Source organism: Melanaphis sacchari, unplaced genomic scaffold (assembly GCF_002803265.2).
Source record: "Melanaphis sacchari strain LSU unplaced genomic scaffold, SCAv2.0 Contig0_pilon_pilon, whole genome shotgun sequence".
Classification (NCBI taxonomy): domain Eukaryota; kingdom Metazoa; phylum Arthropoda; class Insecta; order Hemiptera; family Aphididae; genus Melanaphis; species Melanaphis sacchari.
This window is the reverse complement of record NW_020270366.1, coordinates 16,658,217-16,682,150: the sequence shown is the minus strand read 5'-3', so window position 1 is coordinate 16,682,150 and position 23,934 is coordinate 16,658,217. Positions and strand designations below refer to the sequence as shown.

The 23,934-nt window shown below is 27.1% G+C and overlaps 3 protein-coding genes across 3 annotated transcripts; 2 read left to right on the top strand and 1 right to left on the bottom strand.

Annotated features, from left to right (window-relative positions):
- The first annotated feature begins 4,975 nt into the window (after positions 1 to 4,975).
- On the top strand, positions 4,976 to 7,073 carry LOC112594790 (ribosome biogenesis protein BRX1 homolog). The gene is made up of 6 exons (XM_025339794.1): positions 4,976 to 5,089; positions 5,945 to 6,100; positions 6,185 to 6,305; positions 6,364 to 6,624; positions 6,682 to 6,776; positions 6,848 to 7,073. Exons 1-6 carry the CDS (start codon positions 4,976 to 4,978, stop codon positions 7,031 to 7,033), a joined length of 933 nt encoding a protein of 310 aa, XP_025195579.1. The 3' UTR covers positions 7,034 to 7,073.
- Positions 7,074 to 7,251: 178 nt separating this feature from the next.
- Positions 7,252 to 11,307, bottom strand: LOC112597573 (protein lin-54 homolog). Its single transcript, XM_025343687.1, has 10 exons — positions 11,295 to 11,307; positions 9,844 to 10,313; positions 9,564 to 9,773; positions 9,169 to 9,327; positions 8,877 to 9,089; positions 8,584 to 8,811; positions 8,385 to 8,510; positions 8,098 to 8,324; positions 7,617 to 8,036; positions 7,252 to 7,489 (listed from the first exon to the last, which is right to left on the bottom strand). The coding sequence occupies exons 1-10, from the start codon at positions 11,305 to 11,307 to the stop codon at positions 7,306 to 7,308; spliced, it is 2,250 nt and encodes a 749-aa protein (XP_025199472.1). The 3' UTR covers positions 7,252 to 7,305.
- An 879-nt stretch (positions 11,308 to 12,186) lies between these two features.
- LOC112597223 (vacuolar protein sorting-associated protein 11 homolog) lies at positions 12,187 to 23,804 on the top strand. The gene is made up of 17 exons (XM_025343188.1): positions 12,187 to 12,437; positions 12,592 to 12,660; positions 13,416 to 13,589; positions 13,651 to 14,010; positions 14,081 to 14,167; positions 14,808 to 14,965; positions 15,649 to 16,018; positions 16,086 to 16,232; positions 16,326 to 16,514; positions 16,595 to 16,702; positions 16,772 to 16,870; positions 16,943 to 17,169; positions 17,258 to 17,430; positions 18,944 to 19,145; positions 19,217 to 19,312; positions 19,465 to 19,552; positions 23,392 to 23,804. Exons 1-17 carry the CDS (start codon positions 12,423 to 12,425, stop codon positions 23,740 to 23,742), a joined length of 2,913 nt encoding a protein of 970 aa, XP_025198973.1. The 5' UTR covers positions 12,187 to 12,422; the 3' UTR covers positions 23,743 to 23,804.
- Positions 23,805 to 23,934: the final 130 nt, after the last annotated feature.

Genomic DNA, 23,934 nt, shown 5'->3' with positions numbered 1-23,934 from the left:
GTTTTTATCGGCAAAGGTATTTAAAATATCATCGTTCTTAATATTTTTGGACAAATCTTTTTCTATAAATAATATTGAAAGATCGCTGAACCTATCCTGAAGCATCTATGTCTTTAACCAAGTTTTAATTTTTTTCATTGGACTAAGACTTCTTTCGCAAGTAGCCAAACTGATTGGAATTGTCAATGCTATTGTAAATAGTTTTTGCAAATCAGGGAATACTGTTTGATTTTCTGACAAAACTCTTAAATATTGATTTAATAAGGTTATGTAAATACAAATGGACAATAATCATTATAATGTATTATATGTGTGTATAATGTACATAGGTACACGTTTTGCGATAAAAAGATGAATAACAGCATGTAAAAATATATAACTAGCATTATTACACAAATGCTATTATATTAAAGTACGATAATAAATGTTATCGGATCTCATTTATCTGGAATCTAAATGTGTTTAATACAATAGTAACTTGCTTATAAACATTTATAAGCAGTATATGTTGGTAAAATATTATTTTACAATTTTCAAAAAATTAACAGATAATTATTGTATATGGGTACCTAGTAATAATAATATTTCGAAAGTAATTTAGATTTTTGGGGGTCTAATGACATTTTTAGGTTGGGGTTAATCTCCCCCCCCCCAAATGTCCACCTATGTCTCTATACGATTATTGTCTTATTGCTCCATTATAGATGGTTATATTATGTACTAATTGGTAAAAATATAAAATGTATTTTTCGTGATTATTTTCTAAATTAATAATAAGTTGTGTTTGTAATTTGTATTAATTATATTATGGATATTGGATACTGAAAATCTCACTAGGTAGTGTAAATACTGAACTGATACATCATAATATGCAGCACAGGTACTGTAATTTGTGGGCGTTTATATACCTATTTGACTATAATATGTACGCACTAATGTTTTTAAAATAAAAATTGGCAGGAATGTGCTGATATGTGGATGTTTTTAATAAGAATTATTCAATCCACCTTAGTCTTAGACAAAGCTAGGCAGCATTATACGATCCGCAATTATTTAAATAAAGCATGATAAACTGAGTCCCGACGACTGCCGAAACCCATCGTGACGTCGTATTTCGGGAAATATATCGATTTGTGTTCGTGGCAGTCGAGACTCGCGCAGGGACCATTGCCTGGCCGGTCAGAAAAGCACGAGGGCTCATATTTTTAATAGTTAATTTTTAAGTGATTCTAATAACTCGCTTAAAAATTAGAATACTGTAAAAAAATGTATTGTACTAACATAGCAGATAATATTCTTATGCCATTGATAAATAGGCTAATTTACTCACAATATATTCAAATTCCATGCGCAAAGTATATAAATATTTATCAATAGTTATCATATTAAAATATTTTGATTTCTCCCTTTTTTGTTGTACCCTGAATTACATACACGCTACTAATGTTTTCCTGGTGCAGTGGTCAGTGGTGGAAACACCAGTATTCTTAAAATTGTTATAATTGCCAAGTATATTAATTTTTCCATTGATTTGTGATACATTTTATATTCGCCAATAATCCTCAGAAATGTACCAGTAACAAATAATTTTACAAGTGAATTGTTTCTATATCAAGTTTACACAATAAGTCTTCCTACGTCGATAAATTTGCTGAATCCCAATTCGTTGACATTTCAGTTTACCGATTCCCAATTAGCGACTATTCCTATTCACCATAACAAAGTTGCTGCCCATTAATAAATTATTAAACATAATAAGTTATAAAGGTTTATATCAAGAATTTATTCATAATTCATATAGGTAATTCAATAATTATATGCATTATATTATATATTCTTATATTTTGTTTAAAATGATCAAAGTGCATATTAAAAAATCAACATCTCTGTCTTAAAAGTTCTCACGACTGGTGTGAGATATCCTTGCCAAATATTCGTCGCTGGTGGCTGGTGCAGATTTAAACTTACTTCGTCAAATCGGCAGTTGGCACTTGAGGGTCTTAAAGTGTTCAATAGATAGTATACTAATTTCCAAACTAAGATCTACGTTACGTATTTACGTGAAATGTTTCGTGACCTAGGGAATGAGTACATGACGAAACTATAGTAAATTATAATATTTGTAATAATTTAGTGTTTACTCTGCAGATTACTCAGAGTTAAAGGTGTCAGCACTTCAGCAGCTGTAAATCGTTTTCTTAGAACTATCAACGGTAGTGACTTGATTCCGCACTCTGTAAACGGCTCTTGCTTTAAACAATCTGATGATAATTCAAGTTAAAGTTAGTAATACGTTTTACTGCAGATTTAACTTATGAGCTAGAATATTTGGTTATTTATTTGTAATTTTTTCTTTTAATATTTTTATTTTTTTATAACCATCAATTATCATTATCTATTAATAATTAGGTTTTACAACTCAATAACATTACGCAAACTTCTAGAATTATAATATACATTTATTGGTTTAATAAAATCTTATTGAACTCAATTTTATGTAAGGTGTAACTCAATACATCATCTGAATATCTAATCGTCAAACACTCAAACATGTGAAAATAGATTATAATTTACAGTAAGTAGATAGGTGCGTAAAATTTGTTTCTCATGATTTAAATATTATGAAAATAAAAATACCAAATTAATTAATTTATTTAAACTAGATATTATCTTGTTGGCACCACCCGCCAGCCACAGAATACAATATTTTCAGAGTACTGGGGGTCAGAGCCTAAGGGTTAAGGTGGATTAATAATAATAATAATAATAATTATGTTGACTTCCATAATATTTAGTATAGATTAATACAGAACTACAGAAATCTATAAGGGCGTATTTATGGTAGGAAAGGTAATTTTTAGGTAATTATTAATAATAACTTACCTAGCAGCTAGCAATAAACTATGTTTAGAATCTAAGCTTTATACTAGTCATGGTCATGTATATTGGTAAATAATAGTAATATTGTGTATAACTAAGTGAAAAAATTATGCAAATAACTAACATGCATATTAAAAAATATCAATAAGTATTAAGTATTGATATATATTATTTATTATTATCTAATATCTCATTATTTTTTTGTGCCGCATTCAAAATTCGATTTTTATAAGTACATAAATTGTGCATTAGTGCACTAATCGTAATGTTAGCCTGTAACTTACGATGAACTACACACTATATCGTTCCATGATCATCTATATCTAACTGCAATAGTTGAATGTTGAATGTAAACATATACCTACATATGACCTTGATCTAAATATTTCGTTATCAGACTCCGATACTACAGAAACATTTATTGCATTGTAAATGTATAATACTTGCGCTGTTAGTGATTTCGCGTCATTTTAATTATCATAATGATATTAAATTCAAGTTAGACACCAGGTAATTCGTTATTGTTTTTACCAAAATAGTAATCTCTAATAGTTACCAAAAGCATTTTTTTTGTGTTAAACAATATACATATACGTACGAATGTACGATTGTATTTGTGATTATTAAACTTATAAAATTGTTTTTGTTTTTCATTTTGATCAGAATAGTTTTTAAGTTTCAATTGATCAATCGTAGTTAGGTATTAAATAAACAAGAGTATTCAGGGGGTATGGACTACAGCTATTATTTGATATACCCACGCAAAATATTAGATTCGAGTTTATGATTAATTTTTTTAAATCATTACAGTAGGTAGCACAGTGTCAGTATCAAGTCTATAGGTATTTAATAAGTATATTGGCTACAGAATTTTAAATATTTTGAATATGGGAATCTCGTTACATAATATATTAATACAATGGGTAATATAATAATAAACTTAATTATCTAGTATCCTCCATGAATCCTCAGTCTACACTATGGGCTATGGCATCATGTATTGTGTATAACTACACCTAACTCAGGCTTTTATATATTGATTATATTTTTATTATATATGTACGGTATAAATACGTGGTCTATCTAAGCACGAGCGTTAAAATCTGTTTATTAAGTGTAATGTTATTATTATCAATTAAACGTCTACAAAAAAACCATATGGTAAAATGCATGCGCTTTTCGCGTTTGAATTTTACATCTTTTATATTTTAAATCGATTTTGATCCGCAGTAACGGAGACGAGATCGCAACTTGTATGAATGTAATAGTAACTTTATTTAGGTTGCCGTCATCAGCTAATGCCGAATTTATATGAAAAAATGTGATAAAAAGCCGAAAGTCTTTTCGAAATATTGAGCGTCTATAATTATTTACCTAATACCTACTCGTGAGTCGTGATTTATTTTGGAGGTTAATAGTTAGTAGTTCCACATAAATGATTCAAACGTCCCGCATAGTTTTTATTGCATTATAATTTATCACATATAGGTACTATGCTCATAAATACTTATTTGTGATAGGTACTGTGACGGTGCAACCGATTGAATCGCGAAAAATGATGAGATATTTATTATATATTTTTTCGTAAGTCAACAGCGGTGTAAAAAACTGAAGATTGCGTGGAATTCAGAAATACTGTTATTATTTTAGTGGTTAGTTTCGTAAACCGAAATATCATTAGAAACGCTGTAAATTTTCGGTATATAGCGTTAACGAAAATCGAAATTTTTGAAACGTTCTGATGGACGACTACAGCGACCGCAAATAATATAGTACGTAACTTCAAAATTGAATTTGGTAGTCGGAGTCTGTACTTTCATACCTTCATAGTCCTATAAATCTTATTTCTCACGTAAAACGTAGGACGTAGGTAATCAATACCTGTGTTTAATCGTTATTTATTATGTTTCGCTCCTGTTTTATGGTACGCGTTGGTTCAGTTACGTTGGTACTCAGAGCAGACAGACGATACGTTATCTTGTGCTATGCTAATATAATATTCCGTTATCACTGTCAAATACAAAATTATAAAATTCTCAAAACACATCGCACGTGTTGTAGCTGTTGTAGGTACTGTTGTTGATTTTTATTGAAAATGGCGAAGAAAGGTTTGAAGAGGAAGCAAAAAACGGAAGTAGTAAAAAAAGAAGATGAGTCGAAGGTGATTTTGCCCCTCGTCCGACGCTCAGACGAACCGGTTACCAAAAAGGTTTGTTTTTTAATTCAATTTTACTTCTATACTATTCTCTGCTCATATAGACGCACACATCTCTAGATACGATTCATGCTTTATTCTAACAACAGTAGTGCTTGTAAAATAATTGAATACTAAATCTTGTCTGTTCAATGGATCGTTCTTTAAACCGCGAGTTTAAAATGCATCAATTATCGTATGTTGCCCTTTTTTAAGATTTGGTATTATAGATTTACTATTTCATTGTTATCTTAAATTTATTTTATGTGAAAATTATGTCAGCGTTATATCTTTGTATACTCAATACAACAAAACCTCATTTAATATTTCTCATTTTATAGCTAAGCTATTCAAGTTAGGGAAAGTAATGCTAATAGAGTTTCCCCTAAGTTAAAAAAAAAAAAAATGTGTAAAATATGTTGTTAAAAATATATATTTAATTAATTGAAGTTATTAATAACTAACTCTAACAGTTTTATTAGTTTTAAATTGTTAACCATGAAAAATCATTTCATTGACTCTTAACAATATTTGTTTATTATCATGTTCACTTAGTAGTTTTTGTATAAAATTACTAATTACTATTGCAAAAATTTGGTCTTGCTAGATTGATAAAGATATTGAAAAAATCAACTGATATTTTCTTAAAAATCTTGTAGCAATAAGCAATATATAAGAATTTTTAATATTTTTATTAATTTATCATCATACTAAAAATATTTATTAGGAGTTTTGTTATTTTATTATATGTACAATACTTCTATTTCACAACTGATCAGTTGATAGAATATTTCACTATCTAACTATAGTATAATAAACCAATATCAATTACATTCAATTACAGCTTTTATATTATTCATTTTATTTTAGGCTAAATGGGTAAACAGAGAACGGATTTTGGTGTTTGGTACTCGTGGGATTAGTTTCCAACATCGTCATTTGATGAAAGATATAATCAAAATGTTGCCTCATGCTAAATCGGCAAACAAGATGGAACGAAAAGAAAATTTATTTGTAGTTAACGAGGTATGATGAATTAAAAATTCTCTTTTTTTAAATGTTACCTTATTTTATTCTTTAATATAGTTATAACATTTATGTTTTTGTTAGATGTGCAAGATGTCTCACTGTAATAAATGCATTTTATTTGATGGCAGACTTCAAAGAGATTTATACATGTGGTTTTCAAATTCGCCAAATGGGCCTAGTATTAAATTTAATGTGGAAAGTAGTAAGTAATTTGAATATAATGCAAATTGGAACATCTTTTTAATTATTTGTTATTATAGTATTTACAAGTGCTGAACTAAAATTAACTGGCAATTGCTTAAAAGGATCACGGCCATTGTTGTCATTTGACAATTCTTTTGATGCGCATCCTCAATATTCTCTGTTACGAGAAATGTTTATACAGATATTTGGTGTGCCAGATCATCATCCCAAGAGTCAACCATTCGTTGACAATGTTTTAAACTTCTCTGTATTGGATAATAGAATTTGGTTTAGGAACTATCAAATATTAGACGAGAATGGTGCAATAGCTGAAATTGGTAAATTAAATTTTTATTTTCAAAATTATATTTTTAATTTATTTAATTTATTTGTAGGCCCAAGATTTGTCTTGCAACCGATTCGCATTTTTAAAGGAAGTTTTTGTGGTGAAACTCTGTGGGAAAATCCATTTTATATTACTCCAGCAAAGGTATTATTAAAAAAAAAAATTATAAATGTCTTCCATGGATATAATAACATATATATATTTATTTCTTTTAGACAAGACGTTTATTGAAAGATAATAAGAAAGACAAGTATGCTAATAATAAAATACAGCGTAAAGCAAAGAAGACAAAGGAACTGCTTGCACCATTTCGTGTTAAACCAGAAAATGAAATATTCAGAGATGGCAATGTAAAGGAAAAGGCTAAACATTTTATAACCAAAAACAAAAATGCTTTTTAATGTTAAATTTGTAATAAATATATTAAGAAATTTGTATTACACACAAGTTGATAAAATTTGAAAATAAAAACATTTGAATACCATATGCACATGACTTAAAAAATATGTACGTATACATAAAAAAATTATGTACAAAATTTTCCAACACACAACAAATAATTTAATTTAATTTAAACTAATAAACAAGCAATTATACCCAAATTAAATTAGTTTTGGGTATAATTTAGAATTAAAGTAGACTATACATATATAATCTGAACATTTTTATTTGATTATAAAAAAGATTTTTCAGACGCTAATTCCATGATTTTGACAAGACATTGTCCAAACTCTTCGATTATTATACGTTGGCATTCTTCAGCACCAGCATTTAATTTTTTAGCTTCCATGCCACGTGCTAAAAGACAGCGGCATGTTGCTTGTACTACGTCATTAGTAAAAAATTTGAATGGTTGACTGTAAAATAAGAAAATTATTACTAAGTGCAAAATAATTAATTGCAATAGTTTTTAGTTTAAGTGCATACAATTTATTAAAATTAAATTTATAGTATAAGTATCAATAGTTTTGTTACATTTTATACCTTGGTATAGCATTTGCAGCTTGCATGCTACCAAATGATGTTATAAAATTAGCTGATTTTGTTCTGGATTTTAAATGTTCTACACTTAAAGATCCAGGATGGTCTCCAAACGAAGTATGCGAATCGTCTTCCATATTACGGCAACCAATACATTTACAGTTTTGTGAACATGCTATACGAGCTTCAAAGCATTCACAATAATTTTTCAAACATCCTGATCTCTTACAATTACATCCTTTGGTATGTTGTCGCTCGGCTTGTCCAACAAAACTTTTGATTTTTGGTCTAAATGCATTTGGATTTCTATCTAATACTGATCGAATCGCTTGTGCTCGATCTTCTTCATGTTCCATGTTGTTGTAACATGAATTACAGTTACACTGGTAACAAAATTCACCATTGGCAAAGCAATCACAATAACTATAATAATGTAAAATAACCTGTCAGTAATGTTTAAAAATGTTTAAAGGATTTAACATACAGTTTAAGGCATTGTGATCTAGTGCAGTTACAAGGTTTTCTTATTTTATTCACATCACTTGTTGATTTGGGTTTTGTTTCAGATAACACAGGTGTAACGGAAGATGACGGTCTACCAATCTTTGGTAAAGTTGGGGTAGTCAAGTTTGTTTCTTTTTTATCTTCTCTCCTTATGGGAATATCATCGTCAATAATTTCTTCTTTGATCATAACTTTGGGTGTAGAAACCTAAATTATTTACATAATATTAGAGGAAAATTTTGAATAGTATAATTTGTTTTAATATACTTGTTTAGAGCTTGTAAAGTTAGTTGATTGATTGTTAGAACTACTAGATTTTTTTGATTCTACAGATGAACTTGTACTAGGTTTATTCGCAGGTAATATTGGTCTTTGTTGACTAGATGTCACAGTCTATGAAAAAAATTAATATTTTTACAATAAAAATAGTTATAAATTGAACATATATAAATTGAATATTATGTACGTGTGGCGAAGCAGTAAAAACTTTTATATGATTTGTAACTGGCTGTTGATTGCTAGCTGTAGAAGTTTTAGCTACAGTTGTAGTTTTAACACTTGATTTTGGAGTCGAGGTTGATAATGTGACTATTTGAGGTTGCTTTGGAAGTGCTGTAGTTGTTGTTACAACAGATACAGTAGAAGAACCCAAACTACTTGTGGCAGTTGTAGGTACTAGTCTTATGTATTGAACCTAATACAATTAAAAAATATAGTTTTGTATTATTTTAAAAACAATAAAATGTTGAATTATATTACTTGTTTATTGGGTAGAACTTGTTGTATCCCAGAGGTTACTGGCATCTTAACTTGTTGTAAACCAGCAACAGTTGAAGCATTAACTGTTGGAAGTCGTATATGTTGAATAGTTGATACTGGTGAAGATGACTGGCTAACAATAGATGGTAATCTTATAACCTGATTTGCACCATTACTAGTTGACACTAGTGTGCCTTGTTTGAAAACTCCACCCTGAAGTATAAATACAAAAATACATTAATTTATTTAATAAATTCCATTAAAATAATTGTTATTTATTCATTAAAATTACTTGTCGTATAAAAATTTTCTGTTGTTGCATCATTGGACTTTTAGTTGTTATTAGAGTTGGTGCTGGCAAGATTTTAGTGGGTCCAGATGACTTTATGGTACCAGTTGTTGTTGTTGTTCCTTTCTTCATGGTCCCCGAAATTTTATTTACAACCATATTCTAAATTTTATAATAAAAAAATAACATAAGCCTTGAATAAAATAAGAAACATTTATTGTTTAACTTTTAGAATCTTTGAAAATGTTGGTGTTATAGGAATATATTTTAAGAAACAACATTAATTAAAAGACATAAAAATAAGAGAAATTTTGAATTGCAGCAGTATTAGGTTAGGTTAGTAACAGCACAATATTTCATTCAATATGTATTTTAGCTAATAAAGAACTATAACTTACTTTATTTTGTGTCATGTTCGGATTTGAAGTTACAGGTTGGAGTCGACAACTTGTAGCAAGTAAACCCATTTGACGAGCTTGTGTAAGTGTTATAGTTCTAGTTGAACCTAATTGTGGACGTTGTCCAATTGGAACGTTTAATAAAATTTGCTGAGTATTTCTTCCGGTACTTGTACTTGGTAATGTATTAACCATTACTTTTGTGAGTAACTAAAAACAAAAATAAAATAATAATCATGATAATGTCTCTTTAAATTATTTTATTCAAGTTCTATCATACAGGTTTTTTTGATTGTTGACTTCCATGCCCAGTTTGTGGTGCACTTCTTTTTATGGCGTTTGAACTACTAACAGATAGCATTTCAGACTGAGAATGTGATTGAGATTGTTTTATTGATATTATTTCATCTTGATCTAAATCTATAGTTTCTAACTTAATTTGTGTTTCAGTCAACTGAGGTTGAACAGAATCTTCAATAAGTTCACTTTCTGATTCTATTTCATTTTTAATTCTTGACACATCACCTGCATCACTACAAACTTCTTCTTCAATTAAATCTAGATGGTTTTCTACAGCCATTTGTTCCACAACTTCTTCAGTCCTATTTGGATCATCAAATAAATCTAGTTCAGCTTGTAGTCGCTCAAGAGCTTCAAATTCGCCTGACATTAACTTATCCGAAGAACTTAACATAGTTAAGTAATCACCATCCAATACACTTGGACCACTCAAGTCTTGACTATCAAAATCTAAAGTAAAAAAAGAAAACAGCTTATATAATTTAATTATTTATGTAAGCTTAAACCATTATTTTTACAATAATTCATTAAATATTAATTTAGCCAATTGATATATTTAGTTTTTTTAAATGTATACATTTTATTATTAATTGTGTATATTCATATTTATTATTACTGATTGACTGAGGTGAATGACCTCTGGATTCTAAAAAGGGAAATATGAATAATTTTAAGGTCATAATAATTCAAAATTAGAATAAAAAAAAATTTTTGAATTTATATACAAAATCTGATAGTTAGACACATTTGACAAAGTTAAAACTATAACAATTTAAAATGTATAAAGATAATAATATACTCTACTGATTAGTTATTCAGTTAATGGATTTTTAAATTGTTTTTGTTACAATGCATAAATTGTATGTACACTGAAAATACAGTGATTAGGTTTAATAGATATTAATCAAAATATCTAACATGAGAATAAGTATATGAACAGAATCATAAAAACCAACTTTTTAAATTGGTAGAATCTAGTTTTTACTAATAAAACCATTATCATTGTTTTTGTTGGCTATGTATAAATGTATTGTTACACTGATAATTTTAAAAATATCAACATCCATTACATGATGTATTATTATTTAAATTTCATACACTGTCAATGGATAATTTTACCTTTAGCAAATAATGTTTTATGATAAAATTATACAAGTTTACTAGTTATTTCTTAAATAAGATTTAAAACTATACAACAAAGTCAATATAATTGAATTACTTTATCAAACCATGATAAAAAAAAAAAACAAATAAAATTTCTAAGTTTATTTTAATTAATTAGTTAAATTTTAAATAAAACGATCTAAACGTTAAACTTAAAAACTTAACAAAGGGACCAAAAAACTAAAATGAAAATAATAATCCAGAGGAGAGTAAACCATATAGGTGCCTGATAATTGTTGTCGTCAGTTTCTCATAGTTAGTAGTTACCTGCGTTAGACATGGTCGAATTGTAATTAGAAGAACCAAATGAACAACGAAAGTTTGGTCGATCACCACCGCGACTTGAAGTCGTGTCCCGTAAGATCCTTTGCTAGTCGCTAGCGTTTCACTAGAGCTTCTATGATCGCTTGTCGGGAACGGATTTGGTCCTCGTCGTTGGTCACGCCCCGGCCCAGTAAATACTGTCCGGTGGTCAGCAGTGAGTGGAAGTCGCTTGAGGACACCCTACAACCGATCGCGGTGAACGTAGAGGCCGTATTCGGCAGACATCAATTGTAAAAAAGTGCGCGTTTTTGGAGCGTTGTAACACCATATTTGATTTTTAAAAAATTTTTACCACCGACCAATCGGGTTCGTCCGATACGTAGGCATATTCGATAACAACAACAATACGCGAAAATGGGCGCCCGATTCTCCGTCTATAAGATCACTGGTCATTAACACCGAAATATTTATTTGCGACGAAAGTCAAGTTCTCAGTTAAAAGTAAAACAGCATAATTCGGACACACATAAACAGTTACGGGATCCACGATTTATGATAACTGTCGACGCTCTCTAATAACTTATAAGGCAAGCGCGTTCAAAGTGGGCTTTTTTTTCAAAAATTCAAAAGTCAACTTGGCTTGCGGTTACTGGTCACTGTTTAAGTGATTATACGCTATTTCAACCCACCACGGTTATGGTCGCATATAGCAACCGCAATTTTTACCGTTGCTACCGCCCATCATAAAATAACTCTCTGGCACCCTCTAATTACGATAAGTGATAACGTTATCAAATGATACTTTTAGACAATTAACAAATAACACATTTTTATATTCTGTGATAACACTATAGTAAGTGACAATCAAATTCACGGTGATAAACTGATAAGCCTTACTGCCTTAGCCTTATAAGTTATAGTATCCTGAATCCTCCACCCATGGAATTTAATTATAATGGGCGATCTTCATTCCGATCATTCGTTTAGTTTTGACTTGAATTAACCAAGTTAATTATTTTAATTGTTATAACAATTCTGATATTCTTATCAACAATTTTACTAAGTCTTCTCGACTCCCAAGTTTAATTTTGTCATCGTCTGTTTTTTCTGATGTTCTATTAAAAAACAATTATGTCTTTTTTAGAAGTAAGTTTAAATTTTTTGTTTTGAATTTGATTGTTGTGACAGATACTTCTTATTTGACTATAAAATATATCCCGAAATACATTATACATTTAGAACTATAATATTGCCATTTTAAACAATTTATTTACCTATTTAATTGTTTGTTATGTTTCAGTGGCGAAAATTTAATTTTTTCGATATTATTCACAATGCAGATTCAAAAAAAATATCTCAAACAATTGGTGTATGTAGTTTTATCAATTTTAAATTATGTTTTTTAGCCAAATTTTATGAGATAATGGTTTTATATTTTTGAACTACAATTTTTGTGATGCCATAAATAATACATTCAAATAAAATTTAAAAATTTATGAATTATAATATTAAATTTTTTTTATTTTTATTTTTATTTATAATAACACTTAATAATACTGATTTTGGTTAACTATTTGTAAAAGTATATTTTAAATCATTTAAAACATTAATGTTATAAACATAATAGAATTTTATTATGTCTATAATTAATCTAAAATCAAAATAAAATTATCATATCAATTTAATGAAATTATTTTATATGAAGTTCATTTATCTAACTGTAGTCAAATCAGCTAAGGTTGAGTTAAAATTGTTTTTATTTAAATATTTTTTTATTATTTTAATGTTTTTCAAGAAGATTAAAAAATATCTTAAACATTTAAGAAAAATAAGCAGTTACCTTTCAACTCTATTGTATGTTATATTAAAAAATCCAATTTCAAATCTGTTAATTAGATTACAATGGTTATATATAATTTTTTTAATTAAAAAGTATAAAGTGACAACAAAAATAAAACACCCAATTGCTTTATCAATAAAATTTCTTGTTCCACTCTGAATTTAAATTTGAAAATTTGAATTTTTTTGTTTTTTATAATTATTCAGAATATTACACAAATTATGAACATTCCTTTTTAAAATTTTAATGTATTAAATGTCTAATACTTAGTTGTATATATTTAGAGCTCTAAAATAACTTCTACAAGTAGTGGGCATGGTCATTTAGTCACATGTGATGATGATGGTCTAGTGCATTTAATTACACGTACATTTCAAGTGACTACATTTCGAGCATATCAGTCTGTTGTGCTTCTTTCTACACAACTACAATATAGTAGTATTTTAGTTACGATTGGTGTGAGTATTTGTTATATTTATTCATTTTAATATTTATATATACCTAAACTTTTAAATTTAGCAAGATGAACCAAATACCAATGCTATCCTCAAAGTTTGGGATTTAGAACGAAGAGATCGTCAAAGTACTCCAATATGTATACGATCAACAAAACTATCAAAATCTGAAAAACCTACTACTTTGTGTGCAACTGACAATCGTTTGTTAATGGCCATTGGATTTGTAGATGGTTGTATAGCATTATTCAAAGGAGATTTGTCCAGAGATCGGAATTCTAAACCCAAGATGTTAAAAGAGTTGGGTCAAGAAATAACCGGGATGGCTTTCAAATGTGTTAGCAAAGATCAATGGTATCTTTTTGTGTCTACTGTCTCATCTGTACAACAATTTAATGTTACTTCTAAAGATTCTTGTCCTATGGTATATTTATTAGTAATTATTACTCTCATAATATTTAAGATGTTTAAAACTTTAAAATGCTTTGTTTTAGACCGTTTTGGATGCAGTAGGATGTGATTTCAAGTGTTCTGTATTAGTCAATGGACCTGATAGTCATTTTATGATTGCAAAAGAAGATGTAAGCCTCTGAAATACACATTAAAATTTCTTTGTAACTAAAATTAAAGACCGGATTTTTATACACTAATAATTATTTAATATACTCTTATATAAGTAAAAATATTCAAGAATAAATACAAAATATATAATATTAAATTTGAAGGATAAAAATTTTTTATTAGCGTATACTTAAAATAAATTTGTCTCATTAAATAAAATAAAAATTATATATAAGCAGTGTAAGTACTTGATATAAATATATTTATAATCTAAGACATCAATGAACAATAAAATGTATAGGTTGTATAATATGATTCATCTATAATCTATGCAATTAAAATATTATAGTTCAAATTAAATGTATATTTTTTAATTGTTAACAATTAAATACAATTTTATACCCATATATGACATTATTATATAGCTCTTGAAATATGCAGTATAAAATTTTCTATTTAGCAATTTTGTTAATCAAGTAATTCATGAAAACTTATGGACTTCATGTTTATGATGTAGAAAAAAGCTAAAAACATTTTATTCAAAATCCGGTCTTTACTAATAAATAATACTTTTCAAAGATCTTGCTATGCGACTTATTGTTACATGACATATCCTTTTAAAATAATTCTAGGTTATACTTTTTGTTAATTTTGTTTTAGGCCATATATTGCTATACAATTGACAGTCGTGGACCATGCTATGTGGTTGGAGGTCAAAAAATTATTCTTCAATGGTTTCGAAATTATTTAATTATAGTATCTAAAGAAAGAGGAAAACCTTTGAATGCTATTACTGTCTCTACTACAACAAAACATTCGTAAGATTTATTTAACAGCATCTTGATTTATAGTTGTATAAATATACTTTAGTTACCCAGCATATTTTCCATTTATTTAGAACCGATAGGCCTCTTCTACTCTCTGCAGAGAACAACTACTTGTTATACTTTAAACTTTTTCCCTATTAGTTGAATTACAAGTTATTTAGCATAGATATACCTTCCTTCTCCTAGTAAATTATTTGCATTTTTAAAAGAGGATAGTCTTAATCAAGAACTTCATAGGACCTCTAGCTTGGAAATCAGAACAGGTAGAGGGAACAATACTAGTCATACTTTAAATTCCAAGGTTACTTGAACTATTTTTAACACTTATATATTATGATATAGACAATAAAAAAAACCTATAGTATTTATTATCACATGGTATATGGCCATTAGATATAGTATAATATGATGCTAGTTTTATAAAAAAAAATGTTTTAATATAATATATTCAATATTGATTTAGAAATCAAGGCTCTAAGCCTATAGTTTTAACTACTTTAGTACTTATAGTTTTATCAATTTTTTTTTTTTTTTTGTATCATTATTTTTGCTTTTTAAAATTCAATTAAAAAAAAAAAATAAAATCAAAATGTTTACTTAAGTAACTAATGAGAAATTATTTCTTTCCAGTTTACCATATATGTGACTTACTGTTACTTTAAATTATTTTTCAGTGATGAGATTGAGTCTATTTCGATCACTGTATTGGATATCCAAAATAAATTTATAATTTATACAACTACCATGCAAGACATTTTATCAGTTTTACCAGAGTGGGGGTCATTATATATTTTAACAACCAAAGGAAGTTTATCACAATTAATAGAAAAAGATTTACAATCAAAATTGACTGTATTATTTAAGAAAAACTTGTATGATGTTGCGGTACGCATGGCTAAATGTCAGCAATATGATTCTCAAGCTCTAATTGATATATTTCGTCAATATGGTGATCATTTATATACTAAAGGGGATCACAGTGGTGCTGTAGAACAATATATTAAAACAATTGGAAAGCTTGAACCATCTTATGTTATAAAAAAAGTAAATAATTTATTAAATTAATTATGCAAAGATTAAAACTGAATATTAATGTATTATAAATTTTAAGTTTCTAGATTCTCAATATATAGACAGTTTAACCACATATTTGCATGCATTACATAAATCAGGTAATGCCACTAAAGATCATACAACATTATTGTTCAACTGCTATTCAAAATTAAACAGTCTAGACAAACTTCAAGAATTCATTGTAGTAATTATAACATTTTAGATATTTAAATTAATAAATTACAGTTAAAATAATTAATGCACTAAATTTAATAATTTTCATCCATATTCATTACAGATAAAAGATGAAAACATTGATTTTGATGTAGATGTTGCCATAAAAGTTTGTAGACAGTCATCGCCTGAAAATGCGCTTGCATTAGCTAAAAAGCATAATAGACATTCTTTGTACATAAAAATACTTTTGGAAGATCGTCATGAGTATACATCTGCTTTAGAATATATTGAAAAACTTTCCATTGACCAGGTACTATATTATTGTTCTATTAAGTAATCACTAATCACCAATAACTATTAATAAAATTATTGATATTTTATTAATTTCAGTCAGTACAGATAATTAAGCAATATAGTAATGTATTTATAGAAAATGTTCCTAAAGAAACGGTTAATTTTTTGAAGAAATTATGTTCCACCTGGTATATTACAACCAATGTAAATGCTTAATTTATTATAAGACAATAAAGTTTGTATTAAATATAAATTGTATTATCATTCTTTAAGGTAGACCTATCTGGAAATTTAGCTCAGCCTGAAGATTTCATTTATTTGTTATTAGACGACTCTGAATGTTTAGTGGATTTCTTGGAACATTTTGATAATGTAAGTTACTTGAAAATCAATAAGTAATATTTAATAACAGTCGTAATAACATAGTTAATATATTTATTTAAGTTTTTAGATAAATGGTCAACATCATTATTGAATACATATATTGAACATTGTTTGATTGTGTGGAAAAATGAAAAAAATCAAGAAAATTGTGACAAAATTGAAAAGAAAATTATTAATATTCTACAATCTACTGATATTAAAACATGTGATCATTATCAAGTCTTAATCTTGGCTATGTCTTTTGAATTTAAACCTGCCATAGTCTATATTTTTGAACACAACAAACAGTTAAGTAAAAACTCAAAAATATTATCTTGTTAATTGTTAATTGTCTAAAAAATATTAATATTATAACCATTATAAATTGTTTTTTAGGTACTCTAAATTAATTCGCTATTACTTGTCTCTAAATGACTACATTGGTGCAATAGAATGTTGTAGGAAATATGGACACGTAGAACCAAAATTATGGATATTAGTGTTTAATACAGCAATGGTAGATGATATGTTTCCACCTTTTATGTTGGAAGAAATATTAAATGAAATTGGTATTTATTATAAATTATTGTATTTATTCTAAATTGTATTAATCTTTCATTCTGGTAAAATTCCAAAATCATGTTGTGATGTTTTATCTTACTGATCAGAATATAGAAAAATTATTATTATATTGTAGTAATATGTATAATGTATATTTATCATCATCAGGTTGGAAGTTAAAGCTCAAAAAAAATACATTTTCGCGCTTTAATATGATCTTTAAAATACCAAAATAAGCACTAAAAATTAGTAAATATGTATAATAAAGTTGTTAACAAAATTCTTTTTTATAAAATACTTTTAGATATTTTTTATAGAATATACTAATAGATTTTGGAACATAAATATGACATATCTGATAATTGCAGTATAATTATGTCTGATAACAATTTTAAAAATAACAAATTTATTGGAAATTAATGGAATAAATTTCCTGATGCCATTGATGATAACAACCGATAATGTGCTTATCTTTTATTTGAAAATCTAAATAAATGTTTTAATTTGCTTATTCATGTACATTAACAGTAAATTTATATTGTTTATTTCCTTTATAATATAAAAATATGCCTATAAATATCACTTAAAACTCTAAATTAGCAAAATAGCTCTAGAAACTATATGTATGTATTAATTAACAAAATTAAATTTCTTATATTATGACATCAAAAAAGTATGAAAAAAATTTGTATTTTACTTTCAATGTTCTATAACTTACCCAAAATAATATGCGTTTGCTCAAACTTCTAAACTCTTATCATCTTTAATATTTATACATAAATTCAAAATTGGTTTTAGTTAATACTCATACGTATTAATTAATCAAAAGAGTCCTAACACATTTTTTTAAGTCTTAACAGAAAGTCCAAAAATAGATATTATTGATAAATTAAAATTTGATTATTAGTTTTCAAATTATTAAATGATTATGTCTGATTAAATTTACAAACATATTGTTTTAGATATTGCAAACATTAATTAAACCATGTTTTAAGTGTAGTGTTGAAAAATAAAATTGAGATTTATGTACATGTTTTTAATGTATGTGTGGATGACAATAAAAATTAATACTTAAAAAAAAAAATTTAACTTTCACTATAAGTTACCAAAATAAATTTTTTAAATTTTCTGTTTATTATCCATGGCATTAATAAGATGAAAGTATTATATTTACATATAAACATAAAATCTAGTTCTAAATTATTGTGGTAATATTGTAATAATATTTATAATAGTATGTAGGGAATGTATTACTTACTTTGTTAGTGGATAAACTGTAGATAATATATAACTACTATAAACACATATACCTAAACAGTGGAATTTTGAATTTATAGTTTAACAATTAAGAATTGTAATCAGAATTTTCAAATCTGATTTTTTTCCAGAATTCCTTATAATTCAACAGGTATAGCTGCTACTAACCTACTATTTCAGATATATTTCAAAGAACTTAAATATTTATCAATACATTTTTACTTTATAAGATTGTAAAATAATAATAATTCACTGGTTTAATAGAAAGAAAATCTCTCTTGTCGGCTCATTTTACCATCACATCATTGGCTAAATCTAAAACCTTTAATATTGGTCATGTTAGAGCTTATCTAACTAGTTTGTTTGGCGCTGAAAAAAAAATTCTTGACAAGGATAAAGAAATGGTTGATAAATATCAAAAAGATACAGAAAACTTAAAACACACCATAGAAAAATTAAAAAATTGGTATTTATCAGTCACATCTAATAGTTACTTATTATGTATATCCAATTTTAAAATGAATATTTATTTTTCAGTGCGGTCGTCTTTCAAGGTTTGCGTTGTAGTGCTTGCAATAACCAATTAGAACTTCCCAGTATACATTTTATGTGTCAACACTCATACCATCAACAGTTAGTAAATGTTTGGATTACTACACTCATATCATTAATATCTCATTTTTATGTTTCTCTATTATTTTAATATTTTATCATAAGAGCAATAAACTTTTATCAGTTATTGTTTTATTTAATATTGATTTCTGTTACATTTATTTTTATTTTAGCTGTTTCCAAGCTTTTTCAGAAAGCGATGATGATTGTCCAGCATGTACTCCTAACAATAAACAAATAATGGATATTATACGAACTCAGGTACTTTTAATAAAATACAGTTGTTGTCTTATAACTTGGTTAACTATTTGAGGGGTTAAACTGTTTTTGCTAGTACTATTCTATTAGTATAAAAATAAACTATCAATTCATAATTGGAAATATTTAAGAATTATACAACTAAAAAAAATTTTATTTTATCAAACAACAATTTAAAGTAATAAAAAAGAATAATTTTTTTGATCTAAAATTAAAAAAATTAGTTAAAACTTTACATATATAGTGTAATCAGTGCCGCGTTAAGCTATGTTGCCGCCCCGAGGTAAATTAAAATATGCCCCCCCTTGCAAAAATTACAATTCAAAATTATATTCAACACACTATTAATACTAACGATTTACTTGTAACTGAATATGTTTGAGGAAAAAACGTACAGGAATAATGAAAATAGTTTATACGATAACAGTACAGTTATTAGAACAAGTTCTTAATTCTTATCGCCTTGTGAGGAATTACCCATTTGCGCCAAAAAAAAGGTATTCGTTTTAGGTATAGCCCATTTGCGCCAAATTTACTTGTATATATTACACGATAACATTTTACAGTTAATTGTTGTATTATTATCATGGTGCGAATGTTGTTGCATTTGCAACTTTTTTTTTACTTTTTCAGTTGCTAAGTAAGTTTAAAATGTGTGTCATGTAAGTACGAACTAAAAATCTAAAAACTTAAGTGCAATTTTCTGCGATATTTATTGAATTTACTCTTTTATAAAAGTAAGTTACACAAACTATTGTCAAAATTCACATTTTTATTCTAATAATTAAACAAGTAGTTTTGAAAAAATTATAATATAAGAAAAAATTTGTAGCATTTAATTATAATAAAGATTAGATAAATTTGTATTTTGTATTTAACTTTTATGAACAATTTGTGTATTATTTTATTAGCGATCTTATTGAACAATTATTAGGTATATGTATTATGTATTTGATATTTAACTTTTGTAAACAATTTTTATATTAATTGATGATTATAGAATAATTTTTACTTGTATTATAATTTTTTCAAAACTACTTGTTTAATTATTAGAATAAAAATGTGCATTTTGACAATAGTTTGTGTAACCTACTTTTATAAATGAGTAAATTCAATAAAAATCGCAGAAAATTGCACTTGAAGTTTTTAGATTTTTAGTTCGTACTTACATGACACGCATTTTAAACTTACTTAGCAACTGAAAAGTAAAAAAAAAAGTTGCAAATGCAACAACATTCGTGCCATGATAATAATACAACAGTTAACTGTAAAATGTTATCGTGTAATATATACAGGTTAATTTGGCGCAAATGGGCGATGCCCGCCTTGTGACATGCAGCGGTAGACAGCGGCTTTTTCGTGGTATTTATAAACGAAATAATATGTACTTATTATAGTTATACAGTCACACAAAAAAAATTATAATTATAAATTTTTTATTTTATATTGATCCTCCAAAATTTGCCGCCCTGGGGCAATTGCCTCCCCTTTGCTCCCCGTTAAACGCGGCTCTGAGTGTAATATTCTTTATCTTCACTTTTTTGTATATTTTTATTTTTAATCATTCCTATAAACTATCCTGAAACAATAATTAGTATTATAAAAATAACATGAATATTTGAAGAAATATATCACAATTTTAGAGATATACTTATGTAACTTATATGTCAAATAATTATTTTAATCAAATTAAGTAAATACCATGTATTTTAGATACAGGATACAGCTCGTTAAACGGTTTGATTTTATGTCATGTCTCATGTGTAAAACATTATATTTACCCATAAAAGTAATTGTCTGATAACAATTTTTTTTTTCTTTATTTATTAGCTTTAAATTAATGAGTATGATAATTCAACAAATACTTAGATAAAACAGATTTTGCCAAAATGAAAGGAAATACAATTCTTAGTAATACAAAATTATGACAGTTATACATATACACAAATAATGATATTATCAATATTAAATGACAACCAGCTTCTTGCCTTCTTATACTAAATTAATTATTTTATTAATAACCATTTTAGATTTAATATTGAGCATAGAGAGGAAGTTGAGGAGAATGTTAATTAATTTCAGGTAGTTGAGTAAAACTATACGTTCGGTATGTAATGATGGTCAATCTAAGATTAAATGTAAAAAGTTACACGATGCTTTCAGTTATGTGTAGTGTGCAGAAAAGGGAGTCATTCAAACGAAATTTACAAGCTTGATTGGGTAGCAGCTAATGACCTATGCATTAATAGTTGAAGTGAACAATAGTAAATCTTGATAGATCTAAGTTGTTAAATCGAGTTTTTTTGTTAGGAATGATGGGTCGATGGTTTTATATTTGATTGAAAAATTGTTCCAGTAGTTGGACCAAAGGTTGATATGTGACAACATAGTATAGGGGTAAAATTATTACAAGATAATTAAGCAATAGAAAGAAATTGTATTAGTTAGATTTGGCTAGCCTGTCAGTCACTTCGTTACCATGTATGCGGATATGGCTTGGGACCCATATAAGTTGAATATCAAAAGATTTGACTGATTAAATAAATTTTTATATGTTGTAATATGAAAGGCAAGGGGGCAATAATTTTGAATTAAAAGTATTTGATTCAAGAGATTGTAAACATGACATTAAGTTAAAGTTAAAGATTTAATAATTATTAAGGGCTAAATTTGAGATGAATATATAGGCTTCAAAAATAGCAGAAAACTTTGTGGTATAAGAGGAAAATTAAGAGGGTAGATTGTTAGAAAAAGAAACATGTAGTTTGAGCATGTAAAAAAAATATCCAGCTGATAGGAGTAAAACAGAGCCATTGGTATAGATGATTGTGAAATTGAAAAAATTAAGATTAAGATAACTTGAAAAAGATTTATTAACCATAGAGTAAAACATTGTTTTAAGTTCAATAGTGAACAAATGTGAGAACTGGTTTTCATGGGGGAAGGAAGATATTTATAAGAGAGTTGTATGGTTGCTCATAAAGTTATAGTTGCACTTTATTTGATTCGATTATGTATTGGTGGAGATTGAAAAAAGAGTTAACTACGATTGAGAAAATGGGCATTTATTTAAGTTTATAGTGAAAAAAATAGAATAGTAGGTATTGAAAACTTTATGATTAAAATAGTTTTTGACTTTTCGAGACATATCGTTTGAAGCAAATTAATTTTATTCAGTTACAGAAAAAAAGCAACCGTAGACTAATTTTAACTGTATGATTTAGTGATTTATAGATAATAGACTAGAAGGATGTAACCCTTACAATGTGTTGACATGGTCTGAAGGAAGTTTGACCAGCAAAAAGTAAAGACAGAAATAATGTGATGTGAGGTAGCCAGTCAAGAGTGATGCCTAATTAAGTGAAGTCGGAAGCAAAGGGAATATTATTGTCACCTAAATATATGTTAGGATGATTTACATATCAACGCCAAGTATAAATGATAGACTTGCATTTCTCAGGAATGATTTCCAAAGATATGTTGGTTAAAAATATATTTAGATCTTTGAGAGTAGCGTATAAGTATTCTATAACAAGATGAAAAAATGACTATATCATCGGCGTAAATAAGACATTCATTATCAGATCTCAAAAGACTTAGTATAATGCTCATGTAAACATTGGAAGATATATAGGTAAATTTAGGAGGGTATTTTGCCTTATCCTGTATGTTACACTAATAAAGATCTTTAAATTAAATGTCCATGGTAGGTTAACAACACTTATTGTTGAGAACCATTGTTTAGTGTTGTGCCATTGACTGAGTTATCTGACAATTATTATTTATTAATAATATATATATGCTTATATAAATAATTTTATACTAAATTTATTTTTATTTAGGGCCAGATAAAAGATTATAATACAGAATTCCATAATCAGCTAGAACGAGCTACAGATTGTTTTTCATTAATATCTGAATACTTTGGTCGATGTTTATTTGATGATTTATCTACAGTTGAAAACCAACTAGCTAAGTCAAAATTAGTATCATCTCCAGTAGTATTAACACCTAAACCTGTGGTTCCAGTTGTACAAACGCCATTAAGACTCAGTCCAATATTATCCGTACATGCTATACAAAATACAAATCCATTTGATGAAGATGGTGATAATATGGAATACGATGATAATAAAAATCCATTTAAAGATGAGTATGATGAAAGTAAAAATCCTTTTGCAGATGATATTTAATTGTAAATTGGTCTAATTAATAACAACTTATAAATAAATAAATAATTTATTATTGTAATTTAAATTAATATAAATGCAATACTATTGTTTTAATTAAATAAATGATATATATAATATATATAATAATAATAATAATAATAATAATAATAATAAAATTTAAAAAAAAAATTGAAAGATGAATACACAACTTTA

Bases quoted from the DNA above. Each gene is read 5' to 3' on its own strand.
- LOC112594790 (XM_025339794.1), top strand. From the start codon at position 4,976: ATGGCGAAGAAAGGTTTGAAGAGGAAGCAAAAAACGGAAGTAGTAAAA. The intron at 6,306-6,363 runs GTAAGTAATTTG...TTGTTATTATAG, and splicing joins TAAATTTAATGTGGAAAGTA to TATTTACAAGTGCTGAACTA. The intron at 6,777-6,847 runs GTATTATTAAAA...TATTTCTTTTAG, and splicing joins TTTATATTACTCCAGCAAAG to ACAAGACGTTTATTGAAAGA.
- LOC112597573 (XM_025343687.1), bottom strand. The intron at 8,511-8,583 runs GTACATAATATT...TTTTTTTCATAG, and splicing joins TTTTTACTGCTTCGCCACAC to ACTGTGACATCTAGTCAACA. The intron at 7,490-7,616 runs GTATAAAATGTA...CTTATTTTACAG, and splicing joins GCTGCAAATGCTATACCAAG to TCAACCATTCAAATTTTTTA.
- LOC112597223 (XM_025343188.1), top strand. The intron at 13,590-13,650 runs GTGAGTATTTGT...TTTTAAATTTAG, and splicing joins GTATTTTAGTTACGATTGGT to CAAGATGAACCAAATACCAA. The intron at 16,019-16,085 runs GTAAATAATTTA...ATAAATTTTAAG, and splicing joins CATCTTATGTTATAAAAAAA to TTTCTAGATTCTCAATATAT.